The 24,021-nt window shown below is 40.8% G+C and overlaps 1 protein-coding gene across 1 annotated transcript in view; it reads right to left on the minus strand.

Moving 5' to 3' along the window:
• Positions 1–3,522: 3,522 nt before the first annotated feature.
• AVL9 (AVL9 cell migration associated) overlaps positions 3,523–24,021 on the minus strand; it is a 63,983-nt gene continuing 43,484 nt past the window's right edge. Inside the window, exons 11-16 of the mRNA XM_032401815.1 lie at positions 21,645–21,779; positions 20,289–20,508; positions 16,634–16,751; positions 13,108–13,161; positions 12,538–12,626; positions 3,523–9,890 (exon numbers count right to left, since the gene is read on the minus strand). Coding sequence (XP_032257706.1) covers positions 9,775–9,890; positions 12,538–12,626; positions 13,108–13,161; positions 16,634–16,751; positions 20,289–20,508; positions 21,645–21,779 — 732 coding nt within the window. The 3' untranslated portion in view covers positions 3,523–9,774. The remainder of the gene's footprint in view (positions 9,891–12,537; positions 12,627–13,107; positions 13,162–16,633; positions 16,752–20,288; positions 20,509–21,644; positions 21,780–24,021) is intronic.

Genomic DNA, 24,021 nt, shown 5'->3' on the forward strand with positions numbered 1-24,021 from the left:
AAAGAAATACTCATTCATCTTTATCTGTTAAAACTTTACCTGGGCATTTACACTTCAAAGGCATTTAGTGGGAGTGAATGATCTATTGAGGCCACGGAGGAGGCACCAGCGTCTCGTGGATGAGCTTGCACAGAGGGCCAGCTCAGGATCACTGCAGCCGTAAGAAGACAATGTGGTTTAACTTTGGTCTCAGTGGTTTCTAGTAAGTGCTGCTGAGGGACCATCTTCTAGGGCACGGCCAGGAGGAGCAGGTGGAAAGGCTACTTTTCAAGTTCTCTGCTATCCTACTTTGACCTAATCATCCCCCAGAGCAAAGCACGTGGTTCATCTGGGAAAGCTGATGAGAAAAAAAATTCCATGGATTGGAGCAAATATGAATGAAAATCCAGATGGTGACTGCAGATGGACTTTTTGAATATACAAAGCACTCCCTTCCTGCTTGTAAACCGTGTAGAGGAAAAGTGAGTTTTACCCAAGTTTAAACCTATCCACACAGAGCTGGTGAGGCATGTCTCCTGGGTCTCCACTTGGCCAAGAAGAGTAAGTTAGATGCTGGAGTGTCCCCTGCACTCCCCGAATCACTCAGACTTGCTTTCCACTAACAAGCCCCACTAAACTCTGGCTAAATCAAAGAAAAACGCATGTTCTCACAGTGACTGCTTTTTGATGGAGGGCGGCATCACAGGGGTTTTGTTCTTAGGCCTATTGTTTGGGGCACATGTGATTTGAAGTCAGTGGAAAGCTGTGAGACTGGCTGCTGGGGAAGGGAAAGGAAAGGGTGCTGCTGGTTCAGAGAAACATCCCTGACTTTAGGGCCACGGGCAGTGCGATGGCAGTGGTAACCCCTCCTCGACCAAGGTTCTAAAATGCAGCACCCAACCTGCCTCTGGCCTGCAAGGAAGCCCTTCCAGGTTTTCCCCCTGCCTTCCAGAACAAGCCTATACCCCTTCTCCTGGCTCACAAAGTTCCCCCCCTCCTGACCTAGCCATTTAGGTCCCAGCCACACCAAAGAACATTCACTGCTTCCAAGTCTGCCTATGCTGTCTTCTGAGCACCAGAGCCCCCTGCAGCTTACCACCTCTTCCCTCAGCCCCACAACTATCACATAGCCTTCAGGTCTCAACTTAGGCTCCCGGGGAGGAGACTTCTACTTGTCCCCGTCGGACAGCAGCTGGCCACCATGATGTGCTCGAACACACTCTGGCTTACCTCTGACCTGGCCTTCTTTGTCCCCTGTGGTAACTGCTCACCTGCCCTGATGAACAGCAAGCTCCAAGAAGGCCTGGAACCACGTGTGGGGCATGTGCTATGTGCGTGCAGAGTAGGCACTCAAATACTGGATCGGGAGAAGGCAGGGTTTAAAATGCAGTATGAGTATGAGGGACTTGGGTTCGTCTTAAGAGTGGCTTCCCAGTGCAAGTAGCCAAAGATGTGCAAATCTTGGGTCTCTGGAGGCCAGTGTGCCTAGGATCTGTGGCTGCCCAGGACAGTTCTGGAAAACACTGGACCACACTATGTGATTGTTAGACTTGGGGAATGTCAGCCCTTCGGAGGAAATAAAGTTTCTTCATCCATCTCCATGAACTGGTGCACAGAACCTGTAATAAAATGAGAAAAATGAAGACAAATTAAATTAGTACACCTCAAACAGTTAATATTTGATTTAAAGGATTCTCCTTTACTCTGACCCTATGCTCTTCCCATGTTTTGGTATTAAAATGTCTTTGTATGGAGTGATAATGATAAGATAAAGTAGTTTTATAGAGTCCTTAGTTGGCAAAAGAAGAAATGCCAAAACTTTCTAGCCACACTGGGAAGTTGGGGTGGTGGGAGGGATTGGACCTCTACTCTAGATTACTCTAAAAAAAGAAAATTCCAGGTGTCCAGGTGAATAAATATGAAAGGCAAAATTTAAAAGCTTCTAGAAGATTATAGAAAATATCATGACCTTGAGGTAGAGTAGGGTTTCTTAAATAAGATACAAGAAGATATAATTTCCTCTAATCATAAGAAGAAAGAGATTTAACTACATTAAGAATTCTAGTCATCAAAACATATCATAAAGAATGAAGACGCAGAACAAGATATTTGTAACACACATAACTGACAAAGAAATAGTATCCAGAATACATACATATATATACATATAAAAAATCATAGAACACTCAAGCAAATAAGAAACTGACAACCTAATAGACAAATGGGTAAAAGACTTGAACAGGCATTTAACAAACGTAGAAATCTATATGGTTAATAAATAAATGAAAAAGTACTCAACCTTATTAGTACTCAGGAAAATGCAAATTAAAACCCACAATGAGATATCATTTCACACCCACCAGATCGGCAAAATTTTAAATTCCTTGTGATACCAAAGCACTGGAGACAATGTGAAAAAATACCCAGCAGTTTCACTCCCACGTGTATACCCTGGAGAAACACGTGCAGGTGCTCTGGGACACGCAAACCAGGACGGTCAGAGCAGCGCCGCCGTTCGCATCAGCCCCAAACAGGAAACTTGGAGCCAAGCCCACCAGTGGCCGGCTGGATGAACTGTGGGACGGCCACACAATGGCACAGTGTTATCGAACAATGAAAGAGAAAAATCTAAAACCAAAATTAAGCAGAAAAAGACCTAATTCAAAGGGTTGATTCTATTTATACAAGTTCAAGAACAGATAAAAAATAGAATATGCTGTTTGGGATACATACATAGGAGGAAGGAGGTAAAATTATAAAAAAATTATCTCAAAAGTGAGAGTACAAAATACTTCTGGAGGAGGAGGAATTATCACTGAGGAGACACAGGGAGCAGGGTTTTTAGGTGCTGCTAATACACTGTTTCTTACGTGGGTCGTGGTTACATGAATGGTCGCTTTAGATTTATTTTAATGTATGTTCCTTACTCTTTTCTGTATGTGTATTTCACTTAAGTTGCCCATCTCCTTTTTAAAAAGTGTTTTACTAATTGCCAATCTCCAAGCCTCGGAAGCACCTTTTTTTTTAAGATTTTATTTATATATTTGACAGAGAGAGATAGTGAGAGCAGGAACACAAGCAGGAGGAGTGGGAGAGGGAGAAGCAGGCTTCCCGCCGAGCAGGGAGCCCGATGTTGGGCTCGATCCCAGGACCCCGGGATCACGACCCGAGCTGAAGGCAGATGCTTAACGACTGAGCCACCCAGGCGTCCCCCGGGAAGCACCTCTTTATGTAGTGCTCAATAAATGCTGAATCCGCGTGTTTCAGAAAGGATTCAAAGTAGCCCCGGGGGAGACTTTAAGAAGGAAGAGAGGCTGGAGCTGGGCCTTCAATGTGGGTTCTCTCAATAATGCTTCTCTAACAATTAGGAGGTGGGAAAGGGATACGCAGCAAAGGTTTCCGTTGGTCGGCGGGCTTGCGGAGACTAGGGCGGCAGTGGAGGATCTAGCAGGGCATGGGTTACCGTGTGCTGGACTCTGTGTGCCTCACTTAGGAATCTGCAGACAGTTAAGGAGACAGTGAGGGTTACCATGTAACAATTAAAAATACTATGTTTTAGGAAGATGTCTCTGGGTATGGAGGTAGGACTGCAAACAGGGAAACCAGTTAAGGGTCAGACCCTACCCACTGGGAATGTGGAAGTAGAGTTAGAAAGAGATGGGACTGAGACATGTGACTCAGGAAGAACAGTGAGAACTTAGTGACTGAGTAACTGACTTTTCCAAAAACTGCTTTTCTGTTCTTTTCCATTCTAAAGCTAACTCTAGGGGTACAAAGAGGAACTGAAGGTAGATTCTGCTTTACAAGGACAAGTGGCTGAATCACGGAAGGTCAGAGCAGGACTAACAGACACCGATTTGATGCTGAGGACCTGACCTAAGTCTTTAAATTCCCTACAGCTACTGAAGAGAAGTGCTTGGGCAGGAAGAAGCAGGAAAAGTAAAGGACGGCGGTCATAACCCAAACCAGAACGAGCGATCTAACGAACCCCAACATACTCATCACCTGGCTTCGACAATGATCCGTATTTCATCATGTGGCTTTCGTCATTCTCCCACAGTTCCAGTCCACATCTATGTGCTCCGGGAGTGTGGCCGGGTCCAGTGAAAGATCAAACACATACATTTAAATGACCTGAATCTTGGTTCTGCTGTTGTGTTGGGACGTCAGCAGTTCCAAACGCAGGTGTTCACAGGAAGAGCAAAGAGCATAACCATTCTAATCTCCTGCCCCGGGCTGTTCCCTGGCTTCGGACTCCAGGATCACACAAAGTGTGTTCACGTGCGGCCCCCCAACCCTGTGGAGATGAAGCCTAGGCAGAGAAGTCCTTCAGGAAGGGTTGTTCCTTGGAAAAAAAACTGGCTCCACAATCACAGTCCTTCTAGATGTTACCAGATTCAATAATTGCCACTCCCATCCTGTGGGCGTAAAGAACAGGCAGTTGTGACCTCGGAGGTGAGGGGGCACTGTCTACCTCACCGTGGCAGAGCCTGACGCCCAGATGGCAGAGGTCCTTGGAGAAGGGGAGATGCCGGCGGTGCCTGGCTCCACTGTCCCCAAATACCTCGTCATCTCGGGGGTGCTAATGGTCCATGTCAGAGAACACTGGGACCTTAAACTTAACCCCGCACTCAAGGAAGTACACCCTCCCCCAGGGCAAAGTAACTTGTCTGCTTCTGTGAAGCGCATCACCAAGCTCCTCTTTTGTAGAACAGCCGTAAGAAAATCACAGGACATGGAAATAAATATGAAAATATGCCAGGAGCCCTCAGTAGAAATGCCAAGTGCTATTTTGAAGCTTACCAGTCCAGGTGGGAAAATAGGCTGCTCGAGACAATGTTCTATTCCCCTGGGGGTTTCTGTCAGTGAGCATGTGATGAGATATTATCGCACGACCAATCTCTGTTTGGTTGTACTTTGTGCACTTAGCATTCCAGAGAAACTAAGGGGTTCTTCCTGCAGGGGCCATCACCTTAAAAACAGAGGCACCACCATAAGCAATATCAAAATGAGACATTAAATGAGCAACGAGTCCTCTAGTTCCATCTGTGTGCTGGTTTCTTACATCAGCTGGCACTGCTGTCCAACCGTGAAGCAGGCCAGAGACCACACTGACAACGTGAAGTGGACTTCTAGAAAGACAGTACGACTATATGCAGGACAAACAAGATACTTTTATTCTTATTTTTCCTTAAAATAAAGATACATAAGTTTTACAATTCACTATGATTAGACGTGATTTATAATCTTGACATTTTTTTTTTTAAACAAATGACAACAGAAACCAAAGAACTAGTACAAATTATAAAACTACTGGAGCAAAGAGGAACTATCTTTCTGATCAAAACATGTGCCACAGCTAAACCTCCTCAGAAAACTTTCTAAGATCTCTTAGCTAAACTTCCTTAGAGAGGGTTTGTGGGAAGCCTTTAATCTCAAATGTTTAAACTATTTTTGTGACCACTAAATGCATTCACCAACTTGTTATTAATCGAATGCTTCCTAAATTTAGGAACCAATGACCAAGTGGCCTGAAACACATTAAGTCTTGATCCCATTTTTCCAGCTATAAATTATTAATATTTCAAGAAAACAAAGATTTTCTAGCACAGAAGCTTTCTAAAAAACTTCAATTACCTTTTCTGGCTCAGTACCTGACTGAAATGTTCAAATGTTTATATTGCACACAAAATAATTTGAGCAGCATACTATGTGTGTGTGAGAAGCTGATGAAAAATAAGACTGGAAAAAAACCCCTAAATTGTGTCCCATTTACATGATTTAAATATATAGTTTCTATATCTTTAATTAATATAAGTAAAAAGGTAAACTTTAGAACAGCACAGAAATACAAATCATTAGAGTTTTACAAAATATACTCAACCCCTCTACATGCACAATCGTTTAATTCTGGAGTTACCACACAAGGGAGGAGCTAATTTCTTCCCCTTCATATGAAAGCAGGAAGTCATGTGTACAAAGTTATTTATACAAAAAGAATAAAGATCCACATTCCTTTTCTTTGTCGTTGACAAATATTTATGGAATGTTAGAAATTATGACAAAACAATTCCAATGTCATGAAGTCCAAAGACCTGGAATGAAAAACTCCTAGTGGCACGCTGTGTCGCATGAAATGATGATCATCTTCTAGAAGCTGGGGCTGCGTTCCCTGTCAGCCCCAGAGGCTACCACTGATCTGGGTGGAAAGGCCACGAATGCTGTGCCACCTCTGGTCAAAGAATCAGAGCGTACAGATGTTGATGCCATTTCAAGAGTCCCAGCCAAGCCCCTGATAAAACACGGGTGATATTTAGCAGCTACCTTCCTACCTAAAAGGCTACTTTCCCAAACTGCTGACATAGATAAAAGTTCATGCGGTTCAAGATCAGCTCCCTGCCCCTCACAGAGCTGAGGGCTCCCCAACTCCTCACCAGGCCCAGAGGGGAAAAAAAACCACCGGTTGGCTGTAACTTCCAGAAAACAAAGAACAAAACCTGCCTGTCAGGGAGATAATGTTATAGCTTCATTTTAAAACTTGTAATTGGTAGATTAAAATTCTAACTTCTTTGTAAAAGAATTCTTATAACCTTTAGCACATTAAATACTGCTCTCAAAATACCTTCATTCAGATTTTAAGTACCTTGTTCTTCAGCCTTGCAACTTCTAACTTGTCTACTTGTCTCCCTTCCTAATTTGCTTTCTCCTTGCCTTTCTGAAGTAAATTATTCTAAAAAAAAAAAAAAGAAAAAAAAAGGGCAATGCTTAATATAGAACTCAGAAAGCAAGATAAGATTGAGGAAATCACGTCGTATGCTCTGGTTTGCTGCCTGAGGATAGTTCTGCTGTTTCTTAAAGCAAAAAGTAGATGAGGATTGTTTTAGAGCTTGGGCGCTAGCACATCACTAGTGGATCTGGGGACAGGCTATTCATCCTGGTTACAAGAGTCAAATGCATACACACGATAACTAAGCCTCACTCTGACATGCAACTTTTTCTATTCACTTAGCCCAGGACAGGTGGTTGGTAGCCTTAACTCTTTTCCTTCTCTATGTAAATTGTCATTACAGTGCCTTAGTAGGAACTAAATAATGCCAGGGACTTCTTCCCAGCACTACTTTTAAGTTACTAGATGGCAGTGAGGCCACCGCCAAGCTACAGAGGCAGTCCATGTGCCTGGCACACCCTGGAAAAGCCTGGCTGACCCTAGCTCCCTCAGGCCTACTTACAAATACTCAGTTCTTAGACAGAAAAGCACTGGAGCAAGCATGGCCCAACAAAATATCCCCCTTTACTAGTGAGATGTCCAAAGATGGCCTAAGGTTGGCTCCCATCACTCACAGAACCAAGGAGGCTACAGCCTCTGGGGCTGGCCACTCAGCTGACACCTGGAATCCAAGTGACAAGCATGTAGGCTCATGGGACAAAAGGCCAGGCTTCCTGCTGTCAAGTGCGCTGGCTGTCCCCAGGCCCCTGCCAACAACATATTAGCTTATGCTCCCTGAAAACTCCAACGCCTCCCAGAACCTGAAGGAAATATAGTTACGGTCTTTTGACTACTTCTCCAACAAAAGTTCTATCTTTTGAGATATTCACTTTATGTTGAAAGCCAGTTAAATGACCACCTTAAGAGTTGACCTCTTAACTAGAAAGTTCATGTAAAAGTGTATATTAAAATGGGGAATAAGTGATCCTAAAGTAAAGTTTAACTATTTTTATTTCAGTGGGATATCAAAGTGTGGACTGGCCTGCTTCTGAACAGTGACAGATGGGAGTTTACCCTAAGCCCACAAACCATACAAACTGGAGCATGGACCAGTAGCGTGCTGGCTGGCCTGTCACGGGGCTCTCAGCACTGTGAACTTCGGGCAGGTGAGAGGTAACAATTGCACACTAACACTACGACACTCTAATGATGTGGCCTCATGAAACAAGATGTTAGAATGAATTCTTTATAGTCTCAGTGCAACACTGATTAAAGTACCTTTTAAAGGTTTTGTTTGGTATTACTTTCTGCTCTTCAAATAATATTTCCTGAGAAGGCTGTTTCCCAGCAGAAGTGGAATTAAGAGAGTTCTCACGATAAGCCCTTTCATTGATCATCACTGAATTTTTGAGTTATTGTGCTCAAAATGGAAGTACACTTTCAGATTTGCTGGACTTGTGTTAAAACAAATTGGAAAATTTAGAGATATTTAGAATTATATCCCTATGTCCATTTCACATGCCCTAGAAAAATTTACTTGTTACATAAACATTTCTTAATTTTTAAAAAAGACTTTATTTTATTTTTTTAAGTAGGCTCCACACCCAATGTGGGGCTTGAACTCATGATCCTGAGATCAAGAGTCACATGCTCTACCGACTGAGCCAGCCAGGTGCCCCATTCTTAAGGGATAAATCAAATATAATCAAGTGTTCTCCTTAATTAGATCTTGTTTTCCCAATACTCTATCATATGTAGATCATACAATGTATTTTCCAAGTGTCTTTTATTACTGAAAAAGCAGTCTGTCCCCTGTAAGTACTCCCTGAGAACACCCATCCAAAGTCCCCTTGAAAAGCAAATGAGAGCTGAGCATAACAGATACATGAGGTCCAGTTGTGTAAAAATCTTCAGTAGATAGCACACACGTGCATGTGTCTAAAGTGAAACCAGAGGTCCTTTGTGAAAACTGTGGCTGTTTTTCTCCTCTTGCCTCTTGCTTTTCTAAATGTGAGCAAAGATGACATTTCTACTTAATATTTATGGGTCATCTTGTTTTTGTTTTTGTTTTTTTTATAAATACTTTTATAAGGGGGTAGGGACTGATTACAGGAGGATTTTCCATCAGGGAAGTGGGAAGGCCAAACACCTTGAAAAGCTGTATGAAGAATAAGACTAAGAAAAAAACCTGTACATCTGTAAACACCCGATGGAAAATGGTTCAAAAGAAACAGAAGGCACAAACTGCGGGTTAAAAAATGCTTGGAAAAGACTGCAACATAACTAGAGTTGACAGAACTAACACCGAGGTCTTCTAGAGTCTCGCCCTAAATACATTCACGTTAAGCTGCTTGAAACCATTATAACCGGCACCATGCTATTTCTCTGCACACCTACTTGCACAGTTGGGAAGAAGAAGAAAGCACAGTGACACTCCTTGACGCCTCAGAGCAAGTGTTTAGGACTGGGAAAGAACAAAGTAAAAACATGAAACCAAACACTCCATCCTCAGAACTACCACCTCTGGCTTTCATGTTTCTGGGAGGAAGTGAATTGATAAATGTGTTTTGTGGGTAGAAAACCAACCAACAAACAAAAATCATCATATAACTCGGCAAATAACAAAGGACTGGACTGTATGGCCCCTTAACTTTATAAGCACATTTTAGGGCCAACTTGAGAGAAATTAGTAATATAACTTAATTTTAGCCCATATAAATTACAGTGGCCATCTGGATATTCAAACAGGAAAAGAGAACAAAATTTACAGAAGTAAAAACTTTTCTAAAGTAAACAAATGTATACTATCAGAACTGAAAATTCATTATAAGTTTCACTGTTTTTTAATCAGGCTCAGATGGAAATAAAAGTAGTCAATTTAAACCCCAACCTGGAAAGCCATCCCCGCTACGGCTGCGATTTCATCTTTCCAGCATCCTGCGACATTCATTTAGACAGAGGGCAACCGTCCATGTAAACAGTTCGACGTCCTGGTCCCCTGCTGTGGACCTGTGGCCGATGAAGATGGGAGCAGACGGACGGGAGACATTTAAACCTAAGGAAGCGACAGCAGCCTCTGGACACCTTGCTCAGGGCTTCCCATCGGGCAGCTCAGTGAGACTCTGGGGGGCAGGACTGGTGAAAGTAGAAAGCCATGAAGACATAGCTGTCTTTGCACTGGAAAAAGCTCCTCCAACAGACTGGCCTGGATGGAGAGGAGGGGAAAAACAAAAGCAAGAATGTCTTCACTTTTGTTAACAGACCATGAAAGACCAATGCTAATTAATGAACGTTAATTGACTGTAACATCAATATGTTAATAGTTACTAAAATACCATTTAAATTTCTAGTTTCAAAACAACCCCTTTCTCTGCGTGTGTCTAGAAGGAAACTGGGTAACTTCTGGGAAAAGAGCCTCCTCTCCTAACCATTCTGAAGGTGCTCAGCCGACTCTTCCCTTACTACCCACCCACCATGCTAGGCCATCGGTTCTCAGCACTGGCTGTGCATCAGAATCACTTGGGAGAGCCGAGAAGGAACTCTGTGCTCTCGGTAGCTTAAATCCAAGTTGGTAACTGATGACCACCTACACAGGTAATAGTGGTTAGGCTACTTTCAGGAACTGTGCTTTTGTCATCTGAAACATGATATTGCAATAAATGAAGATGCCAACTGCTCTATCTGCTTCAGGGCAGTTTTGTTTTAAAAAACCTCATCTCCAAAGTTGATGCTTAAGTGAAATTATTTAAGTTGAATCATATATTCCCACTATTCTTAGAGGGAGGGAGGGTGGAAAAGAACTGGCCTTAGAATGTAAATAGCAGCATCACTAAAAATGGAGTAACGATTGACCACATATACTTATAATGAAGGAGAATTTTTCTATTAAAAAATAAGAAGTCAAAAGAAGTTAAATGCATAATATTGTATGGAAATAAATGCTTACATATTAAATTCCATTCCCTGTAATGAAAGGAACCCACTGATGGGGCTATGTGCTCTATGTTTGTCTTCTAAAGTGACAGGTCTGTAGACTACATATGTAGTTCACTCACCCTGTCTATCTCTAGCTACACAGAATGGTAGAACTAGGAGGCCTGCACAGAGATTCCCGAGGTCCAGGGCTTTTGAATTGTGTTCAGTAAGGGTTAGTCAACCTTTCTCAAAACCTAAGGAAGGAGATGGCTCCTATTTTTACATACTGATATGACAAAGCAAATGTGGCAAAATGTATATAATTGGCAAATCTGAGATAATTGGGAGTTCCTTGCACACTGTTGCACCATTCAAGTTTGAAATTACGTAAAAAAAGTTAAAAATATAGAAAAGGAATGAGACTTTTTTTTAGAATTGATATGGAACACACTTCAAAGTTTTTCTTTTTTCAAAGATTTTATTTATTTATTTGACAGAGAGAGACACAGTGAGAGAGGGAACACAAGCAGGGGGAGTGGGAGAGGGAGAAGCAGCCTCCCCACTTAGCAGGAAGCCCGATGTGAGGCTTGATCCCAGGACCCGGGGATCATGACCTGAGCCACCCAGGTGCCCCAACTTCAAAGTATTTTAACTGAAGAAAGCTAAGGGCAGAAGAACATATACAACAGCATGGTACCATTTCTGGCTTTGGTTCTCAGGGTAATACTGGCCACATTAAAAGAATTGGGGAGGGATACCTGGATGACTCAGCCGGTTAAGTGGCTGCCTTTGGCTCAGGTCACGATCCTAAGGTCCTGGGATCGAGTCCTGCATTGGCTCCTTGCTCAGCGGGGAGCCTGCTTCTCCCTCTGCCTGCCACTCCCCTGCTTGTGCTCACTCTCGCTAATTAAAAATAATAATAATAATAAATAAATAAAAGAACTGGGGAGGGTTACACCTCATCCACTACTTTCTGAAAGAGTTTGTATAAAATTGGTATTATTCCTTAAATATTTGATAAAATTCATAACTGAAGACATCTTGGCTTGGATTAAATTAAAAACCTGTGGCATGATTTTTAATTCAATTTATTTAGTAGATATAGGGCTATTTAAATTTTGCATCAGTTTTGGCAATTTGAGTCTTTCAGAGAACCTGCATATTTCATCCAAATTGTCAAAAAATTGGCATAAAGTTATTCACAATATTCCCTATAATACTTTTAATTTCTGTAAGATCTAGAGTGATGTCCCCTCTTCCATTCCTGATACTGGTAATTTGTATCTTTTATTAGCCTATAAAGGTTTTATTGATATTGTTAATCTTTTATTTTTTTTATTTTTATTTATTTTTTTTAAAGATTTTATTTATTTGAGAGAGAGGGAACACAAGCAGGGGGAGTGGGAGAGGGAGAAGCAGGCTTCCCGCAGAGCAGGGAGCCCGATGCGGGGCTCGATCCCAGGACCCTGAGATCATGACCTGAGCCGAAGGCAGACGCTTAACGGCTGAGCCACCCAGGCGCCCCTGTATTGTTAATCTTTTAAAAAATGACCTGTTGGTTTCACTGATTTCCTTTATTTTATGATAATACCTTAGAAGACAGCACTCCTAATGCCTACTTTATTATGGTGCTCTATTACTTATAAAAAACTGCAGGCAGCTCAGGAAATGCTGAATCCTTGTAACAGAACAGTGAACACATCAGAAAATTGGTCTCTCTCCATCAGGTGTGGGAAAATTTGCTGAACTTTGATATTATCTGATGTCATAAGAATTTTCATGAATAAGATGAAAACAAAACCTTTGTATTCAACCATCTTGTATTATTATATGATACACAGGTCTCTACAACTTTATGATTTTATCAATGACACACTGAGTACAGAGAAGAGATGTGTTATGATTCTAATCTGTTTCTCGCTAAAGGCATGTCTTACCAACAGCTTTTCCTGTTTGTACAACATTTCGGCTGGTTGTGACCATGACGTTTCCAATTTTTTTGCCACGTTCACTGTTTTGAACAGAACTGAGTAAAGCAAAGAAGTTTTAAGTACATTACAAAAATTCACACACACATACCACACCTTAGAACCACCCCCAAAATAGAATTATTGAGAAAAGAAGCTAAATTATTTGTCATGCATCAATTAATTTAGTAACCTTAAGCATGTAAACTTTCAGAAAATACTAAAATAACATGCAGATGAACCAAAAAAAGGCCATAAGGATGCATGGTTAATTCTCCCTACAGTTATGATTTGCTAAAGTTACTCCACCAGAATAAAAATGGCAAATTCTGTTATTAGTTCACACCATTCTCTATGAAACAGCAGTGTTTTCACTCTGAAACATACACACTGCTGAGCTGGAGAATGTCATGCACATATTTGGTTACTATTTGAAGCACAAGTCTATCAAGTGGAGACAAACAATTCCTAATTAGCAATGAAACACATGCCATAAGCTCAGACATAAAAATTTTCCTAGTTTTTTCTCTAAATACTCACTGTGAGAATCTTAACTTCATGTCTGACACGGAGTACTGGCCTTGAAAAGGATGACTGTAAAACAAAGTTGGAGACTGTTAGACTATGAGTATTTTACCAATAAAGCTGCAAAACAATGCTGTCACAAGAAGTATCAGTAAATCTTGCAGGGGTGACTCAGCTAGGTGGGGGTGTTCTGCACATGACAGCAGGCAAAGCGGCTTTGAGCACAGATCTTTACTTACAGTCTTGGGAGCCTCTTTGAGCTTATTTCCTCCCTTGTAAAATAGGTGTTTTTTTTTCTTGGAATCGGGGGTGAGAAAGAGGTTTATGTTGATGCTACACTAATGTTCTGATTTATTTGGTCTGGGGCTGGGCTGAAGCATCAATGTTTTTAAAAAGCTCCCCAGGATAGTCAGGATTAGTCACTACCTTAGGCCATGGCCATGGACTATACTTTGATTCTGGCCATCTTATAAATGCATGCTATTGGTCATCTGAAGATTTGTACTTTCTTTTTGAAAAGCAACTCAAAATGCAGGTCTTAAAAATGTACAAAAGGGAAGAAGTGTATGTGTGCATGCATACACACACACACACACAAAATCAGGCAACTTGACCAAAGTTGTACCATAAAAGGAGTCAATAAATATCCACATTCTTACTACATCCTGAGAGGTCTCTCTCAATGTCTAACAAAAAAAGCGACCCTGGGGCGCCTGGGTGGCTCAGTTGGTTAAGCGTCTGCCTTCGGCTCAGGTCATGATCCCAGGGTCCTGGGATTGAGCCCCACATCGGGCTCCCTGCTCAGCGGGAAGCCTGCTTCTCCCTCTCCCACTCTCCCTGCTTGTGTTCCCTCTCTCGCTGTCTCTCTGTCAAATAAATAAATAAAATCTTAAAAAAAAAAGTGACCCTAATGAAATCTATAGCTACTTATTAAAACATCAAAATGCTATTTATGGCTTTTCAAAAGACAACAAATTTCCTTATTGGCCATATTAAGCATATGTAATTACCTTTTCTGGATTCCTGAATCACAGGTTGAAAGAACTAAGAGTACTTTTTTATTTTTAAAGATTTTATTGATTCGAGAGTGAGAGTGAGAGAGAGAGAGAGAGAGTGTGTGCACGAGAGGGGGTAGGGTCAGAGGGAGAAGCAGACTCCACACTGGAAGCAGACTCCACACTGAGCAGGGAGCCCAATGCGGGACTCAATCCTGGGACTCCAGAATCACGACCTGAGCAGAAGGCAGTTGCCCAACCAACTGAGCCACCCAGGCGCCCGAACTGAGAGTACTTAATCATTCTTTATATTCCTGGGAAGGCCCTGTTTAAAGGATGAAGCATACCTGCTGTTTACTAAGGGAAGTTAGAGGACTGCCTTCTCTCCTCTTTTGGAGCTGGAGAAAGGGTTTCATAGATCTCAAATCTTAGTTTGGAGTATGTCTAAGTTCTATCCCCTGATAACAACTGAAGACTATCATTTCTTGTTTTTAATTTGGTGAAAATAATGAAAAACTGCTATTATATCTGCATAATTTCCCTACCTATAAGTCTTTCTTCAGCTTTCTCTTCAATCTAAATAACCCCAATTTATTTACACATTTTTAAAAGTACCGTTTTACAATCCTTTAAAACCCATTCCAGCTAAGCCTCTTATGAACCTGCATTAAAATCTACAGAGCTGGTTCACGTTAAAGGCACCACCGCAGATGCAGAGACTGGATGAAGATCCGACCAGGTTATCAGTACAGAACACTGGGGGAAGAGACTGGATGGCCTTGTAGGCCACACTGCGGATGGTTGAGGTGGACCCTCACTCCCCACCGCCCCCATCACAGTGAGGGCCACCAGGCAAACAAACTCACATCTGTTTTCCTTCATCACTCTTTAAAACACAGACCTTGTGGTTAGTGAGGGAGAATACTTTGAACTCTTAGCTCTTTCATTTAATACTATTAAGATATTTTTGTCTTTTAATTCTCTATGTTTTTACCACATTCAAATGCCAAATAGAGGTTTCTGCTATAGTCTAGTGTGATGATTAAATTCACCAAAATTGTTGCTGAACCTAGTCATTTCTCTTGATAGATGATATAAAGTTTAACAGACATGTTCTTTAAAACCCTGCTATACTTCATCCTTGCAGATGCTTCCCCAAGTAACTATGACATAAATATCTGGATTCTGTGTGTGTGTGTGTGTGTGTGTGTGTAGAGAGAGAGGGAATATTCTTTAAAGCACCACTTAAATCACATCCCCAGTCTAGCTAGTTAATCCCAGCTCCCAAATAATACAGTAATTAGTACAAAGCTGGTTTTTGTCTGACTCTCACCAAGAAGTTTAAAACACAAATGAAAACAAACATTCAGTATATACTTGTATCATTAAAAAAAAATCATTTTAATCATTTAATTTAGAGAAGAAGTGCTCAGGATGTACAGCAGTTACCTTATCTGCAGAGGACACACTCTGAGGCCCCCAGTGGATGCCTGAAACCACAGACAGCACCAAACCCTATATAATACACTATGGTTTTTTCCTATATATACACATACTACAATAAAGTTTAATTTATAAATCAGGCACAGCATGAGATTAAAAACAGTAACTAATGATAAAATACAATTATAGCAATACACTGTCATAAAAGTTATGTGAATGTAGTCTTTCTCTCTCTCTGAAATATCTTACTGCACTGTACTCACCCTTCCTCTTCTTGTGATGATGTGGGATGGTAAAATGCCTAGTGATGAGATGAAGGGAGGTGAAGGACGTTAAGTATTATGATGTAGCGTTAGGTTACTACCGACCTTCTGATGACACGTCACAAAAAGGATCATTTGCTTCAGGACTGCGGCTGACCCCGAGGAACTGAAACCGCGAAGAAGGGGAGGGGTACCACGTACACATTCTATCAATGGAGAGATCTCCTTAGATTCTACTCTGTTCCATTCAAACAAGACAGCATTGCTTCATAACGGCCCCACTCACAACAGGTTTAAATGTCTTTTATGCCTACATGGATAAAGTCTGTCAACATTCAGTATTGTGACAGGTATTAAATTTTGTTGGATTTTAGAATCTGAGTTGGAAACTAGGTTTGACCACATATCTAGGAGTTCAAATATCAACTTTAGTTTTTTCACACTTCACATTTTAAAACAACCTCTCAGTCTCAGCCAGTGGTATTTCCTTCAAGGTTTCTATCTTGTTTGACCCTTCTGCTAAAGTACAGATCCAGGGAAAGGGAGAGAACTATCATGTACTGAGCATCGCCATGTGCCAGACTTCCTCTTCTGAATTATGCCAAGAGCTGGGAGAAATGTTAATCCTTCCAAAAATGTCTTGAGCTTTTTGTGTAAGCGTAAGAACAGGGAAGCAGTTTTCAGCTGCTTCTCTGTATTTGGGATTTTATAATCTACTTAAGGAGATTTTTGGAGATATTCACGTTGTCATCAAAGTTAAGATACCATCTTCTTTATATTGGGGCATACTTAGTAAATCAACCATGTTATATACTATCAATCCTCAGAGGATGTGCTTACTTTGGATTTATTTCTGCAAGTGCTGGATGCTTGTTGCTGTTCCACACCCTGTAGTTGTGAGTATTCTTCCATGCTGTAACAAAGGTTGTCCCATAGTCCGATAATATCTTTTCATTATCTGTCAAGTAAATATTTGAAAGTTGAGCTGGACTGTAGCCAGTCAGGGATGTGAAGATTCATAACCAAAAAACCAAAACCAAGGAATGGCTTTAACCCCCCCACCCCCATGCTTTTTGGGGGAGATAGCCTACCAGATATCAGGAAACTTGGGTCTAGTTCCAGAAATCCTGTTAAGAAGCTATGTGGCCTTAGGCAAGGGAAGCAAGGGCAAAAATGAACTACTGGGACTTCATCAAGATAAAAAGCTTTTGCAAAGCAAAGGAAATAGTCAACAAAACCAAAAGACAACCGACAGAAAGGGAGAAGACATTTGCAAATGACATATCAGATAAAGGGCTAGTATCCAAAATCTATAAAGAACTCATCAAACTCAACACCCAAAGAACAAAGAATCCAATCAAGAAATGGGCAGAAGACATGAACAGACATTTTTCCAAAGAAGACATCCAAATGGCCAACAGACACATGAAAAAGTGCTCAATATCGCTCGGCATCAGGGAAATCCAAATCAAAACCTCAATGAGATACCACCTCACACCAGTCAGAATGGCTAAAATTAACAAGTCAGGAAATCACAGATGTTGGCGGGGATGCAGAGGAAGGGGAACCCTCCTACACTGTTGGTGGGAATGCAAGCTGGTGCAGCCACTCTGGAAAACAGTATGGAGGTTCCTCAAAAAGTTGAAAATAGAGCTACCATATGATCCAGCAATTGCACTACTGGGTATTTACCCCAAAGATACAAAAGTAGGGATCTGAAAGGGTACGTGCACCCCGATGCTTATAGCAGCAATGTCCACAATAGCCAAACTGTGGAAAGAGCCAAGATGTCCATCGACAGATGAATGGATAAAGAAGATGTGGTATATATATACAATGGAATATTATGCAGCCATCAAAAGGAATGAGATCTTGCCATTTGCAATGACGTGGATGGAACTGGAGGGTATTATGCTGAGCGAAATAAGTCAAACAGAGAAAGACATGTATCATATGACCTCACTGATATGAGGAATTCTTAATCTCAGGAAACAAACTGAGGGTTGCTGGAGTGGGGGGTGGGGTGGGAGGGATGCGGTGACTGGGTGATGGACACTGGGGAGGGTATGTGCTCTGGTAAGCGCTGTGAATCGTGCAAGACTGTTGAATCTCAGATCTGTACCTCTGAAACAAATAATGCAATATATGTTAAGAAAAAAAAAAAGGTAGCAGGAGGGGAAGAATGAAGGGGGGGAAATCGGAGGGGTAGACGAACCATGAGAGACGATGGACTCTGAAAAACAAACTGAGGGTTCTAGAGGGGAGGGGGGTGGGAGGATGGGTTAGCCTGGTGATGGGTATTGAGGAGGGCACGTTCTGCATGGAGCACTGGGTGTTATGCACAAACAATGAATCATGGAACACTACATCTGAAACTAATGATGTAATGTATGGGGATTAACATAACAATAAAAAAATTAAAAAAAAAAAAAAGCTATGTGGCCTTTGGCAAGTCATTTAATCACTCAGAACTTCATTTTCCTAACCAGAAAATAAGAGGGTTGAGCCAGATATATTCTAAGGTTCCTTACAATTCCAAAATATTTCCACGTTCTCCTTACCAAGGTTAGGAGGCATAGTATTACTTATTAAACAAAAACTGTAGACTGTGCAGGAAGTAAATGTATTGATGTATATACATATGGAGTAGGCAACAGAGCACTTTCTAGCTTTTCACAAATGTTATATTTCTATGAAAAAAATCAGAATGAATACATGAATTGGTTCTTTTAGTCACTGTTTTTTCTTCTTAGGACTTTAACTATTTGATGAAACTCACTCTTTAATCTCCATGCATTTCACCATCAAAATACTTAAATAACAAAGGAATTTTCATATATAATGTTGAAAACTTTTCGGCTTTTTCATTATCATGAGGAAGCTTTAATGCAGAGCACTTCTGCTTGGAAGAACAGAAAAGGTTTGGAGAACAGATACAAATGGCTTTTGCTTCATATACTTATTGTAAGTTGCCTGCTTTGAAGGTGAAACAGGACTTTTGTTGCTGGGAAAGGAAGAGGATACACATGACTCTAAGTGCAACATAAGGAACTTCTCTTAAGAATGTATTCCTCAAACAGCTCCCTAGGCTGAATCTCCTTTGGAACAGCAGCATGGGTCTGAGCCAGATTATCTGAATTTGAATCACAGCTCAGCCTCGACCAGAGGGCTGAGCAAGCTATTTAACCTTTCTGTGCCTCAGTGCCTCTCCTGTAAAATGAAGAGGACATGGTCTCTACCTCCAGAATTGTTGTGAAGATGAAATTAGTAGAAATAAAGTGCTCAAAACAAAACAGGTCCCTGTACATATGTTCCAAAAAAAAAAAAAAAAAAAAAAAAAGGCTAGTCACTATTATTATTCAGCATTTACAGCTACCTAGGCAAATATGTTTAAAAAGTAAATTACTCATGAAGCTAACATGACTGGTGGAGACTGGGGTTTTCTTCCTAGATTACTGAATGATTTTGAACTACACATTTAATCTTGATGTCTCAGCTGTTACATCTGTAGAAGAGGCGAGATATTTAAAAATATCCCATTAACAAATAAGGACTTGCTCCAGAGCTTTCCTTTACAAATGAAGCACACACACAAAGCCTGGCTTTCCCACCCCATGCACACTTCATGAAGAACTAAGCTAGGAGGGGGCTGTACTGACAGGACGGTGTGAGTGCACTTACTGCTACTGGGGACCTACGTACTTATAAACGGTTAGGATGGTAAATTTTAGGTTATGTGTACTTCACCACATTTTTAATAACTTCCCCCAAACAGTGGTAGAGATAATTGAAAAAAAAAAAAAGGAAAAACAAAAGCTCAACACTTAACAACAACAACAACAACACCCTACTAAGTATTTGCTACATGTCCACGGTGGTAGACAACCACATGCAAAAGCTCACTGTAAAGCTTCATTTTCTCTTTTTATAGATTTCCTCCCCTATGGGGGAATGAAATGTTAATTTAATACAGGAGTGAGTCTATCTTTACCTGCTCTATTTTAACCATTTAATAGGAATAGGATTTCTTAGAATGGAAAACTTGAAGACATCACTTGGAATGTGATTTCCAGTGATTTCTTTCATATTTCTTTTCTCCCTTTACATATCTTAAAAACAGGTAAGCAATGTTTATAAATAGCCCCCAGATACTGACACATCCTTCCTTCCACATGGTCCTTGGGAACACTAAGCAGCCATGCAAAAGTGACCTGCATTTACGGTCTCGATTGTTTTTCTTTATAATAGAAACGTACGTTTCAAAAAACATTTGGAATGGGATCCATTTTTGTAAAAGGATCACCACAAATACCACAAAACTAAAATCCAAAACAAACATAGAAAAAGGTTTGGAAAGATATAAAGTACTCAAAATGCTAAGAGCAGTTATCTCTGTATGAGGGAGTAACAGATAATTTTATAATGAAAATGTCTTTCTTATGCAATTCAAAACCTCATAAAGATTACAAAAGGAAAAAGCAGCCGTGCTCCTTACCTAACTGCAGTGTGGCAGCCAGCAGCGCGTGGATGTAGACTGCAAACTGGGCTCGGATCCATTCGTCACCTCCCTCCCAGCCTGTGCCATCCAGGAAGACATCATCCCGGTTCTCCGTCACGTGCCTCACTAGGTAATCTGCGAACCTGAGGTCTGCAGTGGTTGGGTTAAGCAGCTTCCTGAGTTCTGGATCATGGATCTGGATCAGAGCTTCTTCTACCTAGAGGGTACCCAGGTACAAGTCAGAGTGTGGGCATTCACACAGACATCCATGCCATACTTTAAAGAGTAACTACTGGGAAGTTGAAGCTGGAAATAAAAAATATGAGTAACAGCATTCTCAAAAAGTGAGGCTAAGAAAGAGACAGGTTTTTACACTGACTTTTTTTTCTATCTCTATTCAAAAAATCCTCATTTTGTTTTTAGAAAATATATGCATAAATATTTTATTTTGAATTATAAAAGTAACTGTTGACTGTAAATATCTTGGAAAACAGAAAGGTATAGTAAAAATCACCTTTGTCATACAACCAGAAATAAATACAATTAGTAACTATAATTCCTAAAAATTCTTGAGTACACAGATACCTTGGAATATCTTATTATGTAATATTTGATATACAAAGAGAGCTATGTAACCTACAGGTTAATTTTGAAGTAATATACACATACCTACGAACCCACCAACCACCAACTTTAAAAGCAGAACGTAACCAGTAATATTGAGGCAACTCTGCGGTCCCTCCATCTGTATGCTCTGCCTTGGAAGGTATGGACCTATTTTAATTCCTCAAAATTGGGATCCCAGATTTTTCATTTACAATACTATAAACATTTCCCCACAAAGTATGTTTTGGTACTTTCTATTAGAAACTATAAAAACCTAGGGTGGGTGAAATTTCCTTTTTTTCTTTTTTTAATTACTTCAATTGTAAAACTAAATGCGATTTAAATTTCTCATACGTTGATGTCAAATATTTATCTGTAGCTCCTTCCTCCTGATATCAGGAGCATATTAAATAGGCTAGAAGTATTGAAAATATTTAAACAATAAACACATTTTAATTATGAGATCATAGCAGGACCAGACTGGCTGGCTTGCAACCTGGCTCACCCACTTACTAGCCATTTCATCTCTCTGCTCCTTAGCTTCCGCACGTGTAAGATATGAATAGCAACAATGCCCACCTCACAGGCTGTTAGAATTTGGTCAGTTAATATACCTCAGGTGCAAAGAATGCCTGGCACAGGAATTTTTACCTTTATTAGTGCTATTCCTATGCTGTCAGAATTCCAGTTAAGAAAGAAAAACAGGGACCAGCAGTGTCAAGGACACGTGCTCATACATAAGCCCACCTCCACAATGGCATCACTGAGGTGCTTCTGCTGGCGGAAAAGGATGTTAGTAGCCCCAGCAACGAATCCACGGACGGTGACGTCAGAGAGAAGATGATGCTGCTGCAATGCCATATAAGGCAAACACAGATATCCCTAAGAATCGTAAGAGTGAGAGACAACATCAGAAAAGTAACAGGACAGCCACCTCTCTCTCCAAGCCTAGAGAGCTAAGGAGGAAAGGAAACTTCCGAACCCTGCCCACTGCTGTACCATCTCTGACTCACTACAGTACTATTCCAGGGGAACCTCACGTCTTGACTGCACTGAGGCCAGTTAATTGCTCCCCTTTTCCACGAGTGGTGGTCTAACATGAAAATTGTCTCACTTCATCATTTTGTTCTCAGTTCAGCTTAAAAGCTTCCACAATAACTAAGGAACTGGAGATTTTCATTTGGGAAGTGATGATTTAAGCCCATGAAATAGTATGCTATTTAGTAGAAAGCTGTTAGTTCTTTCAGAAAAATTTGAAAACACATAACCACCAGCATACTGTTATGAGAATAGCAAAGCACTGCATGGCATTTGTTCTACTGCCCCACTGTTAAAAATCCTGCAAAAATATTTCAAGACATTTGTTATTAAATGTTTAAGGCAAAAAAAAAAAAAAAGAAGACACTAGCAATAGCTGTATAGTTAACTTCTTTTTGAAAATACTGCCCTGAAAATTATAGTTCAATTGCCAAACCACAGCAGGCAGTTAAGTGTACAAAAAGCAGCATATTTCCCGAGAATAAAGGTGTTAACACTTCAAAGATGCAATGAAGGAGGATATGGCACTTCTGCCGGAAGATTCTAAATCAAGACAGATTTCCAATAGGTGGCACAACTTGTATATGCAGCCAGGAGGGCACACTTGTTGAACCCCTGACCTTGTTTTCAATCTCAAGTCCTGTGACAATTTTATTTTTTTACTTCTCATCACTTAAGAAAAAAACCACTGAACTTGATAGCGTTCTCTGGATGATGTGTTATTTATATCACGAGACAAATCTCTGTGAGTGTAGGAGACATCTCTTTTGCTATTTCATGTTCTTCATCACTGTATCCGAGAACATGCGTTGTACCTAACAGGTGGTTGTTAAATACTTGATATGGGAGAGAAGACTTCCAAAAGTTGGAAGACAGGTCCAGTAACCTGGTTTTATTCTTTTCCTTGATAGTATCTTTCTCTGTTCAATAAAATGCTAACCAACAGAGGCAGGAAAAATTAACCCGTGTCGGGCGCATGGGTGGCTCAGTCGGTTAAGCATCTGCCTTCAGCTCAGGTCATGATCCCGGGGTCCTGGGATGGAGCCCCGCATCGGGCTCTGTGCTTGGTGGGGAGCCTGCTTCTCCCTCTGCCTCTGCCTGCCGCTCTGCCTACTTGTGCTCTGTCAAATAAATAAATAAAATCTTAAACAAAAAACAAAAAACCCGTGTCTATGCATTAGAGATACTCAAGTAGAGTGCTTCTCAACCCATGCCCCTCTTGGGACTAAAGACTGAAAGGACCCCCGCTCCTCATTCAGCATCACTCAGCTGCTTTAAGGCTCAGGGTTCATGCTTTACTTTGTGAGCTATGTACTAAAAAACAATAGACTCCCCCTGCCCTCCAGGTACCTATTTCTAAATATAAATATTATAATATTGAATGTTCTTTATATGTTATAACAGCGCAAAAACTAAAGTATGTTTTTAAAAATCAACACTTTTTAAAAATATAAAAAAGGACATTTCTTAAAAAACTATACATATGCTCTTTGACCAGCATTCTACTTCTTATAATTTATCCAGGTACACCTGCTCATGTGTAAGATTTGTAAAGAGTTATTTATTGCATTGTTTATTATAGCAAAAGATTGGAATCCTAACTATTCATGAGTGGGGAACTGAATAAATTGCTCATGTGTACAGTGGAACATCCAGCAGCAATAAAGAGTGATGAAATTAACTTCCAAGAATATTTGGTAAGAAAGAATAAGGGGTATAAAAGTAGGGAGGGATGCCTGGGTGGCTCAGTTGGTTAAGCGCCTGCCTTCAGCTTGTCATGATCCCAGGGTTCTGGGATCGAGTCCCGCAACCAGCTCCTTGCTCAGCGGGCAGCCTGCTTCTCCCTCTGCCCCTCCCCCCTGCTTGCGCTTTCTCTCTCTGGCAAATAAATACATAAAATCTTAAAAAAAAAAAAAAAAGGTGGGGAATAGTCTGCTACCATTTGTGTATAAAAGGAGGGGGAAAATATCTACACATTTGTGTATGTATAAAATACCCCCAGAGAAAAACAGAAGACACTGGGGCACCTGGGTGGCTCAGTCGTTAAGCCACCATAAATAAATAAAATCTGTAAAAAAAAAAAAAA

Source organism: Phoca vitulina, unplaced genomic scaffold (assembly GCF_004348235.1).
Source record: "Phoca vitulina isolate PV1807 unplaced genomic scaffold, GSC_HSeal_1.0 scaffold4, whole genome shotgun sequence".
Classification (NCBI taxonomy): domain Eukaryota; kingdom Metazoa; phylum Chordata; class Mammalia; order Carnivora; family Phocidae; genus Phoca; species Phoca vitulina.